Here is a 19,978-nt window from a genome sequence, read left to right as displayed (position 1 = left end):
TTCCTTCAGGTTCACAAGGTTGTTTATTCATCCCTCTGCCTGTTGGACCCAAAAGCCTGTGTTCTTAACCACATGTATCACCATCTTTGCAAAGCAAACCAACTCTGGTGGGATTCAAACTCACATCCCAAATTGGAAAGACTCTCTTCTTATAAGAATTTCAGGGGCTAAGTGAGGTCTGGAAGCCCTTGTGATCAGGTTGCCGCGGGTGACTCAGATTTATTTTCCTACAGCTTAAAAGGGAGGTGAGAAAAATCTCAGACTGTGTGAAGCCCCTAAATTGCCTCCTCGTCCTCTGCCTTCCCCCTTCTGGTGCTGAGAAAAAAAGAAGAGAAAAGGTAAAAACTGGGGATGGAATGGGAACTGGGGACCTAATGTGAGTAGAGGTTGGGGAGGTAAGGGAGAAGATGGATGACGTGTGTAGAAGGCATATCCAAATGTTTCCCTGGGGACAAGCTCCCCTCCTGCTCCATCAGGAGCACTTGGCGTGGGGTTAGGGCAGAGGACATGGGAAGACAGGAGACCCTCAGCGACCACGGCTCTCAGGAGAAGGGACGTATCAGACCCACAATTCTGAGTTGGGGCCCGAGGAGCAGGGTTTCCAGAAAGAGCTGGAGCTGAAGCTGTAGGCCCCTCCCCCATTTGACAACCCCCCCCCAACCTCCAGGAATATTCCATGGCAGTTAGTGGCCCTGTCCTGCTGAATGGGTTGTTCTTTCCCAGATCCCAGACCCTGTGGCGGCCACTGATGAAAATATTTAAAAGATGAGGGACAACTGACTCTGGCAAGGGAATGGGGAGATGGGGTGGAGGATAGCAGGGAAGTCAGGGAGTGCTCAAGATAGGGACAGGGGACATTAGGGATGAGTTTCCTGAGTCAGGAGGAGACAGAGATGAGCATCAGAAGACTAGAAATGGCTGGGTGGGCTGGGAAGCAGGATAGGGTGGAGGTGAGCCTGGAACAAGATGAAGGGGTGCAGAGCTGCGTCTCTGCCCCGGCCAATAACAGGCAACTGCCTGTGGACCAACATGTGCAGCATCGCCGGGTCTCTCCGCTGCCCCTGCAATGGAGGATTACACACAGCTCCCGCTGGATAGCGCAGATGTTGGCCTCAGAGCTCAGCCTGATCGCCTTCATCTTGCTGCTGGTCATGGTCTTCTCCAAGAATTGGCTGTACCTCTCGAAGTGTCGGTTCTATCAGCGCTGGCCCACGAATGTTACTACCAGAATCTACACGACGGCTCACATCATGTCCATGGGGCTCCTGCAGATCTGCAAATCCAAGAGCTGTTCCAACTCAGAAGAATGGGAAAGGTGAGCCCCTTACACCCCCATCCTACGCCAGGGCGGCAGCCTGCCTTGGCCTGGCCATCAGCACCCCGGTATTCTTGGGCCCTCTCTCTGGTCATCCCCACTTTTTTGGCCTGTAAGATGGTTCCACTGGCCCCAAGACCCCCAGGGATCATTTTTCCTCCCCGATCTGGCCAAACCGATTAGCCTGACCCAATGGAAAGTGTCACTGCTTTTGATAAGGCTGGGGGAGCCAAGTCTGTGCTTACGGAAATGTTGTAGGGGCATGGCCTCTGGGCGCATGTGAATCACTCATGGGAAGGTGGGGATGTCCTTTCTCCAGACTTGCATACCCAGAGATTGAGGAGTCCCCAGAATGCTCTCCCTCAGGCCCCCATTCCTACCACTGGTCTTCTCTCCGGCCTCACGCTTTGCTTTCCTGGGCCAGCTCTGGGTTTCCACATCTGGTTACCCTGTTCCTTCCTTCCCAGGTTTCTTGCGGCTACTTCATTCCCTAGCCTTGTTAGTTTCCTGTCGTGTTGTCCCCTCACCTCCCTGGTTCGGGCCTCCTTTCTCAGCGCTTTTGAACCTCACCCCCACCCCAATTCCACTTCTTCACCTTGCTAACATTAAAAAAAAGTTACACAGCTGTTATTTACTTCTATTATGAAAGCAACATGTCCTTATTCCAATAAATTTAGGGCAACATTTATGGCATACTTACTCTATTTGCTTAATTTAATCCTCAATCAACCCTAAGAGCTAGAGATAATCATCCTTATTTTACCGATAAAAAAAAACAGACTCAGGTTACCTTGCTCAGGGTCATACAGCTATTAGGTTGAACATGAAATGACTGATTTTTGACGTTTTTTTCACCTACAAAAAGGGCAAATTCATATGGATCAACCTAACAGTGGCAGGTTTACAATGATAATTCAGGTGTGTCTGGCTCCAAAACTCATGTAAGTATCTCCATGGGTTTTCAGTCCTCAGGGCTGGTCAAAGACAGTCTCCACTGGCTGTTGATTCAGCACTCGGTTGTTTCCAGGCTTCTTTTTTCCCTATTGAACACGTTTTGAATGATTTTTACATAGTTATATTCATCTTAAATAATTTTATGTATTTTAAATTACTTTTATTATTGATTTTATATTATTTTAAAATTTATCTTTAGGAGATATAATAAACATTTCCATATTATGACCGTCCTATTCAACTTAATAGATTTAGCATTTTTTATTTGACTATTTTGTCTATTTTTGTTTCTAATTTTTATTTAAAGAAAATTTTTTTTCAGTTTTCTTTGAGGGGGGAGGTAATTAGGTTTATTTGTTTATTGTTAGTGGAGGTACTGGGGATTGAATCCAGGACCTCCTGCATGCTAAGTATCTGCTCTAACACTTTGAGCTATACTCTTCCCCCTTATTTGTCTATTTTTGGCAAATTTATTTCCAGCTTCCTATTTGAGAAAAAAAAAGAAGCAACAAAGCTGGTTAATCATGAAGGTTTTTCTGGGTTTAGTATTCTTTGGAAAAGATTTCCCAAAGTGGATTTACTGGACCAAAGAATATAAATATTTTAAGGCTTTGAATAAAAATTTTCATGTTGCTTTCAAAAAGGCTGATAGCATTTTATGCTTCCACTAATAATACATAGGGGAGGGTATAGCTTAAGCAGTAGAGTACCTGCTTAGCATACAGGAAGTCCTGGGTTCAATCCCCAGTACCTCCTCTGAGAATAAATAAACCTAATTACCTCTCCCCTCCCCCTGCCAAAATAAAATAAGTAAATAATATAGTAAATAAACAATATATGACAAGGCTGTTGCATTGAAGCTCTGCCAGCAATGACTGTTAACACTAAACATAAGAGTAGGCAATTTTTTTCTAATTTAAAAAAAGTTGCATAGTCATTGTTAGAAATGCAGAAAGTTTAAGAAAGGAAATAAAAATGACCTAAAATTTCTCCACACAGATAATAATCACAGTTGGCATTACACTGGATATACGTCTAGTCTTTTGTGTATCTATATAAAATAAATATATTCGTTTATTTTCATTTTAACAAATACGTCTTTTTTTTTTCAAAATTGCAATCATTTTATATGCTGTGTGTTGCAAAGTCCACTTTTCAGTGGTAAGCATTTATTTGTACCAAAAAATAATTATTCTATAACTCACCTCTGTTTAAAATTTATTTGATTAGGTCATGTATGTACAGAGTGAAAATTCAAAAAATACAATAGATTACATAGTGAAGTAAGCCTCGCACCTGTGGCTCCCAGGTTTCCTCCTTAGTTTCTTCCTAGAGACATTCTGTTTAGAGACAACCAACTATCATATCATCATTTTTTTAATTCATTTTTTTATATCATCATTTTTAATGATCATATACTAACCTGCTGTATGGGTACATTATAATTTATTTAAGAAATATCTTATTAGACATAAATAATTCTGCAAAGAAGATCCCTATACATAAATTTTTGTGCATTATCTTGGACTATTTCCTCAATATTAATTCCAGGAGGAAACATTGCTGGGTCAAAGGGCTTTAACAATTTAGATTTTAGAAAGGGGGATATTTTATGCCACGTGACGCAGCAGAAATGCTGCCCACCAGCAGTGTGTCAAAGCCCCTCTTTTCTCTGACTCCTTTCCTACACAAGATATCAGCAATTTTGTTTTGATCTTTGCTAATTTGATACATCAAAAGATCACATTTAATTTATAATTCTTTTCTTCCTTTTTCAGTTTTATTAGGTAGAATTATTACAGTTTGACTGCACATACACATTATATTGCATGTAAATACATATAAACAGTATACTGCATTTTTTGTTTAAGTTTACATGTATGTACTGATCATTGTTTCTAAGAACAGATTAGAGCTTTAGCTTTTTAAACTTACATAGTTATCAAAGGAATAAAGCCAACTACTATATAAGAATCAACAGAATGCGGTAATCCAATCATAAAGGACAGTCAAATGTGCTTACACATATTCAAGAAATCAGTCATCTAAGTTAAAAATAATAAGTAGTTCATTTGTGTCATTATTATTATTTTTTAGATTCTTCATGGAAATTATATCACATAGCTTTTTTCTTTCTCTTTATGGCCCACTTCACTTAGAATGATGATCTTCAGGTCCACCATACTGCTGCAAATGGCATTATTTTATTCTTTTTTTATGCACATTTAATTTACAATTCTTGGTGTTGGGTTTCAGGTGTTTATTGGACATTCAAATACCTTTGAGAATTGCACTTCAAGTCCTCGGTCCATGTTTTCTGTTGAGGTATTTGTTTTCATGTGATTGGAATTATTAAGCAATTTCCACATCAAGAATCTCTGCCTATGTAATAAGCGGAAGTGGTATTTTATTGTTATCGCACATGTGCATTTCTCTGCTTATGAGGGGCCTGAACATTTTCTCGTGTTTGCTCATTTGATTGTATTGTGTCTTTCATGAATCCTTGGTTCATCCTGTTTTCTCATTTTCCCTAGACAGTTTTAAGCTGTGGACAAACCACCCAGCCTTTGGGGTGGCCAGGATAACCTTCTGCCTGGCCTTGGGGCTGGGCCTCGTCTTCACCGTTTGGTTGCACCTGCCATACATACCTGGTTTTCAGCGATTGCCCTTCTTTGGCTGGATTGGGACAGTCGTGAACTTCTGTGAAGGTGCCCCCTAGCTCTGAAAAAGGTCCTTAGTTCCTCCTAACCCACATCTCCCTGGCACTTTTCCCTCTTCCTTGCTTTGGGAGTGGGGTACGGGTTTTGTGGGTGATGGGCGAGCAGAACTGGTAGCTGTTGACTGAGGAGTGAATTGTCATTTCCTGGTCACTGGAGAGGTAGAGGTGGAGGGGTTGGTACCCAGGAAGCTCCGGGGCTGGGTACTGTGTGTGTGCTGATGGGAGCTGTGGTTTGTGGCTGTAGTTCAGCAGATGAGGACGAGACCCTTTGGGATTCTAGGGTAAGAATAAGACCGCTTTGCTTCCTGTCTCCTAGTTTTCTTGATTTTCTTCACCCTCATACTGTTCCCTATTAACGTCTGGCTCTTCGAGTTGAAGAAGAATTTATCAATCCCCATTGGCTGGAGTTATTTCATTGGCTGGCTGGTGTTTTTCCTATACGTCACCTGTGGTGAGTGGGCTGGAGCGCCCTGGGAAGCGGGGAACCTGGGTGGGTCAGGGCAGAGGAAGCGTGGAGGGAGGGGGCTGTCAATCCCTAGGGATAGGTTCTTAGGGACTTTTCTTCCCTTCGGCCTCACCCTTGTTGCCACTTTCCTCCCACTCTCCAACTTTCCTCTCCCCCATCCCCTTGTCCTTTCCTAGCGGCCCTCTGCTACTTCAACCATAAAAGGTTCTGGAGTCTGATTCTGAGCCATCCCTCTGGCACCGTGTCCTCCAGCAGCAACTGCAGGCCCATACAAGACTCTCTGAATGGGCAGACTGTCTCAAACGCCACTGTCAACCAGGCGGAAGTCCTGGATCCTGAGTGAAGGACGCATCTCGGTGACGTTTTCTGAACTCCTGGCACCAAGTTCTGTCCATTCATCTGAATCTCTCTCCTCATCCTGCCCCCTAACCCTTGAGTAGGTTGGCTCTCACCACTGCAGGGAATTAGAGAGGGAGGATTTTAGGCCTGTTTTGCACACCCTTTCCTTGTTGCTGCCTTGCATACAGCTTAGATGATGTGAAATAAATTGTCTGTCTTTTGTTTATCATGTCTGGCAGTTGTTGAGACAAGACAGTAACTTGAAGGAGAGGAAGGGAGAAAGAACAAGCTGGTTTCCCAGTTCTTCCTGCCTGGGAGCCTTTTGGCACTACTTTGGTCCTCAAACCTGCCCAACCTCTCCCCACAGCACACTTGTACACAGGTGAACACCTCTGGCGAGCTAAGCCTCTTTAAACTTTGTTACCCGTTTCCAACATTTGTTATTAGTAGGTAGGGGGAGTATTCAGGAGGGAGATATCACTTATGAACTTGGGTTCAAGAGCAAAATGACCCCAAAGTAAGAAGCAGGTTAAACAAAGAGGGCACAAAAGGGGGTGTGGCTGTACTGGGCGCCCTGAGCAGCAACCTGACCCTCAGTGTCCAGCTCAGGTGACTGAGAACTCACAAAGCCCTGACCAACAGTTGTGGAATTTCTAACCTACCTCCAAGCAAGTGTTCTGAGCAAAGAACCTAATCCGTGGGCTTAAAAATTAGGCAGAACAGACATTCCACAATGGTAACTGGCAAGGGCTTATTGGAGAAGTTATTGAATCAGTCATCCTGGGGAAGGGGCACAGAACACAGAGATGTCATGACCTCTGCGTTGGAGATAGACATCATCTAATTAGAGAAAGAGATTTTGTAATTTTGTAGGAGTCATCAACTCAAATGCCTACAGAGGCTAGGCAGGTAACATAAATAAATAAGGGGGCTACTCTTCAAGTCTATATATGATTTTCCTCTTATGATAAAGACCTAGTATATTATCTATGACTGGATAACAAATTACCACAAACTTAGCAGCTTAAAATAAGAAATATTTATTAGCTTGCATGGTTTCTGGGATCAGGAATCTGGGAGCAGCTTAGCTGAATGGTTCTTGTTCAGTCTCTCTCGGGAGGTTAGTCAAGATGTCAGCTGGGTCATCTGAAGGCTTGACTGGGGCTGGAGGATCTACCTCCAATATGGTTCACTCACAGGGCTGTTGGCTGGAAGCCTCAGTTCCTTGCCACAGAGGCCTCTTCATGGGCTACTTGATTGTTCAGGGCTAGCTGCCCCCAGAGAGAGTCATCTAAGAGAGCAATGAGGAGGAAGTTTCAGTGCCTTTTATGACCTAGTCTTGGGAGAAACACACTGAACCTTCCATCATATTTCTATTTGTTGGGAGCAAGTCACTCAGTCCACCCCACACTCAAGGGGAGGGGAATTAATTTTCACCTACTGAGGGGAAGAGTATCAAGAATTTGTGGATACGTTTTAAAACCACCACAGTCTACCTTCTGGTCCCAAGTTATTTACATTCCTCCCACATACAAAATATGCTCACCTATCCCAAGGGCCCTCCAAAATTTCATCCCATTTCAGCATCAATCAGCTGAGGGTTGAGAATCCTGCTGTGCTAGATGTGGGGGGAGTTAAGTTCCCCCTGCGGGGTCTTTAAGGATTATTCCAATGTGGCTGTGGCAACAACACTCAGAGGCAGAAGAAATTAAAGGTCCTAGAAGAAGGAGGCATGGCAGGCCATGCAGGGGCCACATGGGAGGAGCACCCAGGGAGTAGGCTCCGGCAAGCACATGGAGAGCTGAGAGAGAGTGAGGACCCGTGGGCACATCTTTAGTGGGGTCAGGGTGAAGCACTCAAGCAAAAGGCATGAGGGGGTTTCACTGGTGCATTTGAAGCCAAGGAGTGGAACCTGTGGCAGGAACCAGCCTTATCACACTGGTGCGCCTGGTCACCTGGCGGGGTGCTCACAGCCCATCTGTGGGGATGCTGAGGCATCAGGAAAATGGGGAGTTTCAAAATTTTGCAATACATCTGCCCTCTGTTATGGGATGAACTGTGTCCCCCTCCCAAATTCATAGGTTAAAGCCCTAATCCCCAGGACCTCAGACTGTGACTGTATTTGGAGATCTGGTCTTTAAAGAGGGGATTAAATTAAAATGAGGCCATTAGGATGGGCCTAATCGAATCTGACTGGTTTCCTTATAAAAAGAGATTAGGAATAAATGTGTGCGCACAGAAGAAAAGACCATGTGAGGACACAGTGAGAAGGCGACTGACCATCTACAAACTGAGCAGAAAGATCTCAGAAGAAACCAAATGTCTGTACACCTTAATCTTGGACTTCCAGTCTCCAGAGCCGTGAGAAAATAAATTTCTGTTGTTTAAACTGCCCAGTCTGTGGTACTTCGTTACGGCAGCCCTAGCCAACAAATACACCGTCTAAATTAAGTCCGGGTACAGGTGAAGATCTTCGGATGTAATTCCTTAAGTCCAGCTCCTCAAGTACAGTTTCTTCCCATCTGAATTCCCGTGAACCCAAGAGACAAGTGATCATTTCCTGCACACCCAGAGTACAGTGGTGGGACAGTCAGAGGATAACCATTATAGCCGTCACTGTTTAAAAAGGAGGGACATGAGAGGCACACAGGAATCCCTGGTTTATAGCAATTCTGAAATCCAGCTGGGAAGAAGTTGAAATCTGCTTATTAGGACCCAGTCCTATTCCTGCCCAGGAGTGAGTCTCCATGGCTCTTTTTATTTTTTTAAAGATACAATCCACATACCATAAAACTCACCATTTAGAAGTACATAATTTAGTGGGTTTAGTACATTCACAGTGTTGTGCAACCATCACTACCATTCAATTCCAGAACGTTTTCACCAATCTAATCACTCCCCTCCCCAGCCCCTGGCCTTCTCTGACACTGTGCTGTGAGGAAGGAAGCGTTTCCTTGCTGCTGCTAGCGGGGAGTGACAGTCCAGTTCCCCACTCAGCCTCCTTGGGTGCCCTTGGCAGGGGCAAGGGTACTTTGCTACTGCCGGCCAGAGGTAGGACTTCAGGTTTCCCACTAGGCCTCCCTGGCTGGGAGGGGGAGATGTGTTTCAGTACTGCTCCCCATGTGGCGTCTACTTGGGGTGCAGTGATGGCCCTTGGATGATAGTGAAAATTCTAGCTTCCCACTCAGCCTCCTCTGACACACCCCAGGAGGGGAGAAGAGGCACCTTATTACCAGTGGGTGGGGTGGAAGTCCAGGATCCCCATGCAGTCCTCACCGACACTGGGTGTATGTGTGTGGGAGGTTCATTACTGCCAGGTAGGGGTGTGAGTCCCAGGTGCCCACTAGGTCTGCTGTGATACCACCCTGGCAGGAGGTAGGGACAGGCAGCGGTGGTAGGAGAGGTGCCTTGTTACAGCCTGTCCAGGGTGGAAGTCCAGACTCCCCTACTCAGCCAGGTTTTGCTACTGAGGATCTCAGCAAGTCTATTTCCCCTGCAAGAAGTCCTTGAATGCAGAGGCAGGATGGAGAATGTATATTGGCGAACTGCAGACAATCCTTCAAAGCTCGGCTTATGTGAGGACATCAGTTTGTGGGGAGGCCTCACTGAGCACCCTTGTACAGACTTAGACATCTTTGCTTTGTGCCCTATTTCAGCACTGAGCACTCTACTGTGATTGTTTACTTGATGGTAAATCAGCACCATGGCAGGCACACAGTTGGTGTTTATTGATGTCAAAGAATGAGATCGGCTAGAGAAATGGGTGGGCGAGGCGAGATGGAAGAGGACAAGCTAAGACTGAAGACACATTTCAAGGAGGCTCTCTTCCTGATACAGAAAGTACCTGCATCTGGAGAGGGGGAAGGGTGGCAGATTGCAGGGGTCTGGACTGGCTCCCTCCGCCCTACCCGAAGGCAGAGGCAGTGTGTTAGAGCTGGAAAACAGCTGGGTTCTTACTGGTGATCTGGGTTATGTGTTGAGGCAAGATTCTACTGGTCCCTGCATTTAAGGCAGCCATTTCCAGGATTCTTGTCAGTGTATCAGGAGAAAAGGCATCGGGAGAGGTGATATCCTTCAAAGAGCAGCACACTCGGGGCTGAAGTGACATAGGGGGAGGAGAGAGGCAAACATCTGGTCACTGAATGACCCGTCTGTGCAAAACCCAAAGAGGAAAGAGATAAGAGCTCATCTGCTCATGTCACAGGAAGGGTCTAAAAGTGAAAAGAAATCCTAGGCCAAAGTTCCAGGTGCGGAGAAGTTATTGTGAGCAAGGAGCTAGCCAATACAAAGGATGTAACAGTTCAAATTAAACAGAACAGTAAGATTCTACAATGGAGACCTGGGGAAGCCAAAGGCAAAATATCAGGACAAAATTTAAATGGAAAAAGATAAAATATAATTAGATCCAAACCTATATACATGATCAATTATAAATAAGAAAAGTAGACATAAAATAAACAAGCTTCTAAAAGGTAAAGCCTCATATTAAAACGGAAAGCCAATTTGCTCAGGAAGCTCCTATTTCCTGCCCACTTTGTTTGCTTGGAAAACATAGTACAGCAGACCATCTGGGGTAATTAATTCTGGGGTAAAAATGTCACAACGTGGGTAAACAAAGGTTGGCGCCAAGATAACAACAATAAAGTGGAACCAGGAACCCAGAACAGAAACTAAATTTCAGTAATTCAAAGAATAGGATTCTGGACAAAATTCAGAAGATTCCAGAGACAAACCTATTCTGTCATTGGTTAACTTTTGAAGGACAGAAGTTTCTTGCTCTTTTACATTTAAAACTATCTCAGGTTTCAAAACAATTTCTGTAAAATTTCCACAAAAGGAAAGATATGTAAATTACATATTTGAAAACACCCCCACTAAACCTTTCCCCTTAAAATTCTACACCCCAAAGGCACCAAATCAGAAAAGGTTAAAATAACTGTGCAGAAGTAACTGGCCCACACAATATTTGAACTTCCCCTTGGCAATTCATGCTTTAATGATCTGTTGCACAAATATCCAGAAAACATGCAAAATAATTTGGAACCAAGAGTTGAAGTCTGAGCTTCTCAGATACTCCTCCCTCCCCATCTCACTGCTAACTAATGACATTCCAATGTTTATCCTCAAAAAACCACTGGGAATAGAATCTCAGAAATATCAGAAGAAAGTGTTTTTTCTTCCCCTAGAGCTGCAAAAAAGCAGATTCCAATCCACAATATAAAACTAATTCTGATAAAGTTGTAAGTGGAAGACATTCACTAAAGCATCCATCTCTGGGCCTCACATCTTCTCTCAAAGTAGCTGCAAACCATATATCTGATAAGGAGTTAATATCCCAAATATTTAAGAGCGGGAGGGTATAGCTCAAGTGGCAGAGCGCATGCCTAGCATGACTGAGGCACTGAGTTCAATCCCCAGTACCTCCACTGAAAAATCAAATAAATAAATAAACCTAATTACCCCTGCCTCATAAAAAAAAAAAAAAAGAATCACTGCTTTAGGGAACAAGCACGATCTGTCAATATGAAGGCAACGGAAAGTGAGTTTGGAATAAAGTGAGTTTCAGCATGAGTAACATACATACCCACGGCAGCGAGGGTATAGCTCAAGCGGTAGAGCGCATGCTTAGCAAGCACGAGGTCCTGGGTTCAGTCCCCGGTACCTCCGCTAAAAAGAAATAAATAAAACCTAATTACCTCCTCCCATCTAAAAAAAAAAAATTAAAAACAACAACAACAACAAAACAAAATAGTTAAGGAACTTCTTCAGCTCAATAGCAAAAAATCCAAAAGACCAATTAAAAAACAGGCAAAGGACTTGAAGAGACATTTTTCCAAAGAAGATACACAAAAAGGCAGCAGGTACATGAAAAGATGGTCAACATCAATGGTTATCAGGGAAATGTAAATCAAAAACAAAATGAGATATCACCTCACACTTGTTAGTAATGATATTACAAAAAAAAACAATCCAAAGTGTTGGCAAGGATGTGGAAAAATAACTCTGGTACACTGTCAATGGGAAGGTAAAATATGCAACTATAAAAATATCATGAAGGTTCCTCAAAAAATTAGAAATAGAAATTAAAAAAACATATTCCAGCAATCCCAATTCTGCATTATTTTCCCCCAAAAGAACTGAAATCAGGATCTATATTTGCACATCCATGTTCACTGACTGCACTATCATTCACAATAGCCAAGCTGTGGAAACAACCTAAATTTCAGATGAACAGCTATATGATCTGGCACTGTTGTTTGTTTTTATTGAGGTATAATTGATCAGCACCATTAATTGAATAATCTAACCCTTCTCACTGATGTGAAATGCCACTTTTACCATGAATTCCTAGATACATGATTCTGTTTCTGGCCTTTATTCACATTCTGATTTCACTTGCCTTTCTTTAGCGATGCGGCACAGAAATCCATATGCAGAACCTCTGGGTGGCCCAGATGGCGGCCAAGTGGAGAATCAGGCATGGATGGTGGGGGCGGGCTGGGGTGGAGTGTCACCACTTAGCTCCAGCCATTTGCTGCCATGCAGAAATGTGGACCAGGTGGGACCAGATCTTCCAAGTTTTCAAGAGGTGCTAGACATCCGAATTTTTATATGAAATCTTCCGTTTTGAAAGTGATGGCAATTAATATTTTAAATTTAAAAAACATTAATGTGGACAAAATACATTTGCAAACTGAAAGCAAACAGTGGCGCACTAGTTGGTGACTTCTGCTGCAGGTGCTGAAATGTGGTAATGCAGAGTAAGGCTGGACTAGGTCTAGGTGTCCACCTTCAACTCTCTCCACTGCCAACATTAAAAAGCAAAAGAGGAAGACTTATGCAGCAGCTCCGGAAACCCAAGTTATTTGTAGCCATCCCCTGGGAAAGACGGCGGCATAGAGCCTCATTTCACCTCTCACCCACACGAGCTGATGATGTGGTTCCCGGTTTGCCCACAAACCAGGAGGTACTAGGACACTGGTGGGAGGGATGGTAACATCAGTCAAGTTGGGCCTCCCAGGCCCTGTGAGGCTGAGGGACAAAGGAAGAATGGAGAGTGAGGTGCTGGCCAAGGACAGAGCAAGATTCTGGATCCCAAAACAAGCTGGGAAGTGACACCATCGCCTTTCTAATAATGACGCAGGCTCCCTGGATATCCAACTTAACACTGTTCAATCAGCAAAGTAATGGCAATGGACAGAGATCTCCAGCTCTCTCTCAGTGGAGGACAAGATCTGCTGGCACCAAGGACAATTCACATCGTAGAATTTCATCTGCATTATCTCACCACCTTTCACAACCCTGTGAGGCAGGTGGCATCAGGACTGCTCTTGTCCCTTTCAGAAGAGGAAACCAGCACCAGGGGCAATCAGAACGGTTTTTAGCTCGCTCTGGGATATGCAGGAAGAATGAACAGGAGAATAAAGGACTGCAGGCCCTTTCTCTTCCCCTGCATCCATCTCTGTAGAATCACTTATTCACTCAACCAATTGTTAACTGAACACCTCTGATGGGCTAGGTACTCTTCCAGGCCTCGGGAACCTAGCAGTGCACAGATCCTGGGCATTATCCTTCCTTTTACTCTGAACCATGACCCAGACTGGCCCTGCTCTGTTCTTCTCTGGTTGGAGCAGTGACATCAGGCCAACTTTTGCATTTTGCTCCAGAGTTCTTAGTTATTTATTCCCCTACTCTGGTCACTTCCTGGAATGCACTGACGCATTCCGGGAATACAACATGCTTTTCTGTGGAAAAGTGGCAGACTCAGATTCAAATCCCAGCCGTGCCATAATTCTGACCCACTTTTAAAATATGTTTCAGGCAGGTCACGCAATAATCCGTGTGGGCCACTCTAGGAGCGGGAGTGGCACAGTAGGTTTCTCTTGAAACAGGAAACAGAGCTCAGCTGGTGGGGCAGCCACTCTCTGAGGCATGTTACATCAATCTCTTTTCTTCTCACTATTTATCCTGCATCTACATCTTTTTCTCAGATGCCCCATCTTTTGGGTTCTGTGTCTGAGCAGGACGAGGCAGGGGAAGGAATATGTAGTAGACGTGTGTAGGGCAGCCCCATCAGCTCTACAGGCTTAAGAGCCCATCAGTTCATGTTCTGCAGGCAAACACACTCTTCTAACTGATTGTAGCTGGTAGAGCTGCATCCCCCAAAGGTATGTCCAAGTCCAAACCCCAAGCACCCGTCAACGTGACCTGACTTGGAAAAAGGGCCTTTGCAGGTGTAATCAAGGTAAGGATCTCGAGATGAGACCATCTTCAGTTAAAATGGGCCCCAAATCCAATGACACAGATTTGGTGCCCAATGGTGTCCTGTAAGACAGAAAAGGAGCACACACACACACAGAGGAGAGAAGGCATGCGAAGACTCACGTGAAGACGAGGCAGAGTCTGGATTTATGCTACTACAAGCCAAGAAATGCCAAGGCTTGTCAGCAGTCACCAAAGGAAGAAGGTCATGGCATGGACTCTTCCTCAGAGCCTTCAGAAGAAACAAAGCCTGCCGACAACTTGATTTCGGACCTCTGGCCTCCAGAAAATCGAGAGAATAAATGTCTGTTGTTTTAAGGCTCCACGTTTATGGCAACTTGTTACAACAGCCCTACATCAGAGACCTGATCCACTTCTCCCCTCTGAGCCAGGACTACCGCAGACAGCCTTCCTGAGACTGCGGCCTTCGTTCCTTCCCCGGGGACCTTGGCAACAGTTCTCAGATGGCTAGTGGTACCCTGAGGCACTGTGAGTGTCCAGCCAGCAGGTGTCTGTTCACCAGCAGAACAGACCTGGGGCCCCCTGTGAGGTGCTGGGCTCTGCAACTTCAGGAGGAGTGGGGTTGACGTCCTCATCCATATCAGATCTGTCTGCTCCAACCTCAGCCCTTTCTTCCTGCCTGATCCAAAGGCTGCTTTCTAGCTGTTCTTCAGCAACTTCTAGTTCTTCTTCTGTTTGTAAAATAGCCACAGTTTCCCGGGGTAGGTGAGAGGAATAGAGTCCAAATTTGGCTTTGCAACCAAACATTGCTTCATATGGACTCTGCTGCAGAGAAACATCAAAGGCCTGATTCCTCTCCATCTGCATGAATCGCAGGCCTTCAGCCCAGTGACATGAGTGGTGACTCTGCATCCAGGCACTTAGCATGCTCTTGACATCATGGCTTGCTCGCTCCAGGGAGCCCTGGCCTTGGCTAGGGTGGTACTTACCAGAGACGATCTTTAGGTCTGGCCATACCTCATTGAGCTCATTAACAACCTGGTTTGTCAGCTCCACGCCACTGTCAGATTCTAACACACTGGGTGTACCAAGAATTGTGAAAATATCCAATAGGACACTCACCACCTCGTGGGCCTGTTTGGCTTTTAATGGCCGTAAAATAATAAACTTGGTCAAGTGGTCCTGATAATATAAAATAAACCTGAACTCGCCATCAGCATTTGACTGCATGTCAAGTATTTCCACTTTGCATCTGGAGTCAGTGTCCTTCAATGGCATGGGCTTAGGTGGAGGGCCTCTCTTGGGTACTGGGTTCTTCTGGTGGCACTGTTTACACAGAGTCAGATACAAGACGATGACCTCTTTGGTGACATTCCCGTATTTCCCCTGCAGTTCCTTGAGCATGCGCGTCCGCCCGCCATGTCCGATATTGAGATGTGTATCATGAAGAATGTCAAACAGCTCCTCCTTATGTACATAATACCGTACTCGATCTCGTTCTCCATGAGTTGCCTCTATTAGTTTCTCTGTGCCTTGTACAGAGATCACGTCGTATTTTGCTGCTCGACGATAATCACGTGATGACTTCTTCCCCTTCTCCTTAGCTTCTTTGACTTCCTTTATTGTTTGAAAGTACTTTTCTTTGGAAAATACCTTGCTATTGTAACTTTTGCTTTCTACTAACTTAGTTACACTGGTGAGAAATTTTTCTCTCATGCTACTTATCTCCAGTTCCATTTCACTTGTATTTGAAACACCAGGGGGATCGTTTCCAGCTCTCTGTGGCATCATGGAGAACTGTAAGAAGGATGCTAAGAAAGAGAACAAAGTTAAAGTTAAATTCACTGATATTCCACCTGGAAGACTTTCCCTCCAAAGTTCCTCATTCATGCTTTCATCTGGTTTTTGAAGACATGGAAGAAAGGTACTAGAGTAACAGTAGAAAGCAGTATGAGAATGAGGATACCAAAAAGCCCACTAGGACCATTCAAAACCAGAGTATGCCAACAGAATTTTAAATCAGCAAGATATACAAATAAGTAGTCATTTTAAACTTTAGGCAAACAGAATACATAATGAATCTGTTAGCTCACATAGTACAACCTAATTAATTGACCTTTGTTAATTGAATAGGAGAGGATAAATGGAAACCCCTAAAGCAATAGGTTAATATCCTCCATTCCTTTTATTTAAAAAAAATTATTTTTTAAGAAAGCTAATAAAAAATTTATTTCCCCCTCCTTAATGGGGACACTGGGATTGAGCCCAGGACTTCATACATGGCAAGCACACGCTCTGTACCACTGATCTATTACCCCTGACCATGTTCCTTTTAAAATAATATAAATGAGAATGTTACTAGAGGGTACCACATAATAATAGTAAACTCTGAATTTGAAGTTAGCACCAGGGAGGACTTTTTAGCTTTCCCATAATCAACTTAATTTCTTGAGGCTGAAGAGTCTATCCTCATTTTAGGAGATATAAGGAGAAAGTGGGGGGGGGGAGTATTTTTAAATGATGGCTTTTTCTCTGTTGATTCTATACAGGATTAGTAAGACTGACTCCTTACCCTGAGGCACCACGTTCTTGTAACTGTCCAGCATTGCGCCCCTGCTGCAGTCCTTCTGAGAGGCTTCCTAACAGTTCCAGTCTTTGATCACATCCTCAAGTGTTGCTGCCTCCTGAAACAACACCAGCTGCTGTCAAAGGCCTGTTCTGTCTTGGGACCTGGGCTCAGGAGCGGCTGCAGCAGAACTGGGGAAGAGGCAGTGGAGGTACCGGGAACAAAGGTGTGTCCACATACATGACTGAATGGGAGTCATGTGAATACTACACAGAAGAAATGAGAAAAGAGGTAAAAGAAAGGTCTCTTATCCAACAAGAGGAGTCCAGCTTTGTGGGTGAGAAAGAGGGGTTTTGTCCTCCTGGGAGGTCTGCAGGTCTGGTCTGTTGTGACATGGCCTGAGTTGGAGCCCACAAATTTCCAGAACAAAGCAGAGAGTCCAACTGAACTTCAGCACTCCAAGGCTAGGAGACACTTTCAGGTACAGGCTTGATAGTTCTGAATAGAGGCAGCAGTGTCTGTTTCCAGAAATGGAAAAATTACACCTACGGACACAGAGATGTGTCAGGAGATCATCATGCCAAAAAGAGATACCCCAAATGGAGTCTACATTCTACCAATTGGAGAATTCCTTAGGAAGAGAACTTGATACTCAGGTGTCTAAACCGAGGTTCCTTAGTTAGAACAAGTCCAGGAAACAGGATGGTGACGGGGCCAGGGGAAGAGTTCTCATGACGATCACAGGAATTCCAACAATTTTAGGAAAATAAGATCCCCGAGATGCCAGCCATCAGATGAAGAGCTGAGGGGAAGGTGGAATCCTGAAGAGAGAAAGATGGAAACATTTAAAAGCTCTGAGCAAGAGTCTCAGTTAAGCCAAACCTGCTTCCATGTCCTGAAGGTCCTCTGCTAAAAAGGCTTCGATTTCCCTTGCTCAGTATCACTGGTTAACCATGCAACGTTCCTGATCTAAGACACTACTGACTGTAAAATGACCAGCTTAATGACAATTTTCTTTTGAGAGGAAAAACAGAAACAGAGGCCCTGTGTTAAATGAAAACATCCAGATTTTTAAAACGTGAAAAATAGGCACTTCAGAATTGAATAGAATGTTTGTAAAATGCTCTTTAAGCCTGAGCTTAAGATCCTCAGTGCAAACTGACATTTTAAAGGCTCTGAGAAGTCCTACAGTTGAAAAAAAAAAGTTTGTTTCCTCCATTACTCCCATATCATCGACATTAGACTGTTTCTCAAGGAATTATCTGTTATCATTCGACAGTCCTAGAAATTGTCAGCAGAGACTTGAAAAAACCACAAGATATTCAATGAGATCCAGGAAGAGCACCTTCCAGACTGCTCCCTGAAACCAGCACCTCTCAGAAATTGAGTGGCTGCACTGGCTGCAATTTGAGGCCCTTCGAGGGACTGCACAGGAAGAAAAAGCTTCATCTCCATCCAATAAAAGAATGACAAAGACAGGCTGGAAATAGTTTATAACCAAAAGATGAAAATCTCAGTCTTTAAGATAAGAAATGGTCCTTACACTATACCAGGAAATTCTAAAACATAACTCAAGAACAAATTTGGATAACACACATATTTTGATTAGTCTATCCAGTGTGCATTTGTTTGTTTTTTTTTTAAATAGAATGATTTACTTATATTTACAGGTTGGGAGATTTCATATAAACATCTAGATTTCTGGCTTTCTTGAAAAATGGGAAGATCCGGTCACACTGGGAGCTTTGCTGCTTGGCAACAATTGGCTAGAGCGGAGAGACAGCAGCTGCCTTTAGACAAAGTCTACATTCTCTTTTTTACACAGTCTCTAAGCCAGGCACTAACTTACCTTAGCTGCTCACTCCTGCCATTATCTGAGTTTTCAACACCTGTTCTAAAGCAGGATGAAAGAAATGTGGCCACCAAGAAAACCATCAGCTTCCTGGTGTGATCTGTGCTTGTTTAGAGAAAACTGGAAAGATCTGCCTTCCTCACCCACCTGTCGGTCTTTGCTTTGGCTGTCCTTGACTTGGAATGTCCTTCAAGGATCTTGCAAATCACACCCAGCTCAAAACAGCATCCTTCCTGTGCATTCAGCAACTCTAGCTGATTGCCATCTCTCCCTCCTCTGAACAGCCCACACCACTCACTGGAGCGCTTTGCTTTGTATTTTCAGTCGACTGGATCAGGTGTACACAACCTAGAAGGTAGGGGCTGAGGCTTCTACCTCGCTGTATCCCCTTAGAGGGCCTATGAGTACAGAGCTGAGACAAAGATGTTTAAAGAACGTATGTCAATCACTTGGCTCACAGGTACAGCAGACAGGCAGAGAGGCAGTGCAGGGGTACGGTTAAGAGCCTTGACTTGGGCAATTCAATTTCTGACTCCATCATTTACTGTGTTACGAGAAAAGTCACTGAGGCTTCCGCAACTATAAAACGGGGAGAATACTAGTCTCCATCACAATGAGTTATTAGGACCACTCGGTGACAATGCAGATAAAGCACTTAGTACAGTGTCCCCGCAACTTCCACAGTACAAACTCCCGCTTACTCCTGAAGACCTGGTTCAGGCATCACCTCTTTCGCGCGGCCTTCCTCCCGACTCCCGCCGCCTCGGCACCACGGCGCCCAGCTGCACACCGGTTCCGCCCGCCAGTCGGGTCCCCGCCCACTCCTCCGAGGGCGGCCAGCTCGGGGCTGAATGGATGAGCCAGGCCGGCGGGACGAGAGGGCCGGCGACCACCGAATCCGGGTCGTTTTGCAGGAGAGGCCCGGAAGGGGAAAGGGCTGCGCCTGAGCCGCAAGTCCGGAGCCCACTCCATCCACATCCCGGTCCCACGCCCGCGACCCCGCGGCCCCGGAGCCCGGCCGCGCCGGAAGCGGCTCTGCGCCGACCGGAAGCCCCGCCTCCCGAGCAGCCGCCGGTGCCGCCAGGCGGGAAGACGCCTCACGCCAGTTCTAGGCTCGAGAAAGGGTCTCAGCGGCCCCGCCCAGCCTGCAGGCCGCAGCGTGCTCGGCGGAAGCTGCGGTGAGGTCACCGAGGTGGTACCTGGGGCCGGAAGGTGACCTCGGCTAAGCCAGCCGCTAACTCAGGTCTCCTATCCCCTGCGTTGTGGCAGAGGCTTCAAGGTAAGTGCCCGCCTCCAGCCTGTAAAGTAAAACCGCACTGGTCGTTCTGTGCGCTTAAGTGGCTGAAGTGAGGCGGGGCGCGCACGAGCGTTGCCAGCAATTACTGGGTGCACATTATCACCCAATCCTCAGAGAGAACCTGCGTTTTAGATAAACACTTGCTTCAGATTGTAACCTAAAGATCTGTTTGGTTCTAATGGCATTCATCCATCTCCACAGCAGAAAACAAGACTAAAGGGGGCCCTCGGGTATTCCGCTGTAGCTT

At 45.0% G+C, this 19,978-nt stretch overlaps 2 protein-coding genes across 2 annotated transcripts; one reads left to right on the top strand and one right to left on the bottom strand.

Annotated features, from left to right (window-relative positions):
- The first annotated feature begins 661 nt into the window (after positions 1-661).
- Positions 662-6,019, top strand: ODF4 (outer dense fiber of sperm tails 4). The gene is given in 5 exon segments (XM_031676009.2): positions 662-1,304; positions 1,306-1,315; positions 4,804-4,977; positions 5,305-5,439; positions 5,631-6,019. Coding segments are annotated over 5 exon segments (927 nt in total). The 5' UTR covers positions 662-863; the 3' UTR covers positions 5,798-6,019.
- A 4,431-nt stretch (positions 6,020-10,450) lies between these two features.
- On the bottom strand, positions 10,451-19,683 carry KRBA2 (KRAB-A domain containing 2). Its single transcript, XM_072940656.1, has 4 exons — positions 19,162-19,683; positions 16,589-16,700; positions 14,179-15,827; positions 10,451-11,460 (listed from the first exon to the last, which is right to left on the bottom strand). Exons 2-3 carry the CDS (start codon positions 16,620-16,622, stop codon positions 14,572-14,574), a joined length of 1,290 nt encoding a protein of 429 aa, XP_072796757.1. The 5' UTR covers positions 16,623-16,700; positions 19,162-19,683; the 3' UTR covers positions 10,451-11,460; positions 14,179-14,571.
- Positions 19,684-19,978: the final 295 nt, after the last annotated feature.

This window comes from Vicugna pacos, chromosome 16 (genome assembly GCF_048564905.1).
Source record: "Vicugna pacos chromosome 16, VicPac4, whole genome shotgun sequence".
Classification (NCBI taxonomy): domain Eukaryota; kingdom Metazoa; phylum Chordata; class Mammalia; order Artiodactyla; family Camelidae; genus Vicugna; species Vicugna pacos.
This window is presented reverse-complemented; position numbering and strand designations above follow the sequence as displayed.

What these genes read in the sequence shown, in the direction of transcription:
- KRBA2 (XM_072940656.1), bottom strand. Translation starts at nt 16,622, where the DNA reads ATGCTGGACAGTTACAAGAACGTGGTGCCTCAGG. An exon ending in CAAGAACGTGGTGCCTCAGG is followed by an intron (nt 15,828 to 16,588) that starts GTAAGGAGTCAG and finishes TCTCTTTCTTAG; the next exon opens with CATCCTTCTTACAGTTCTCC.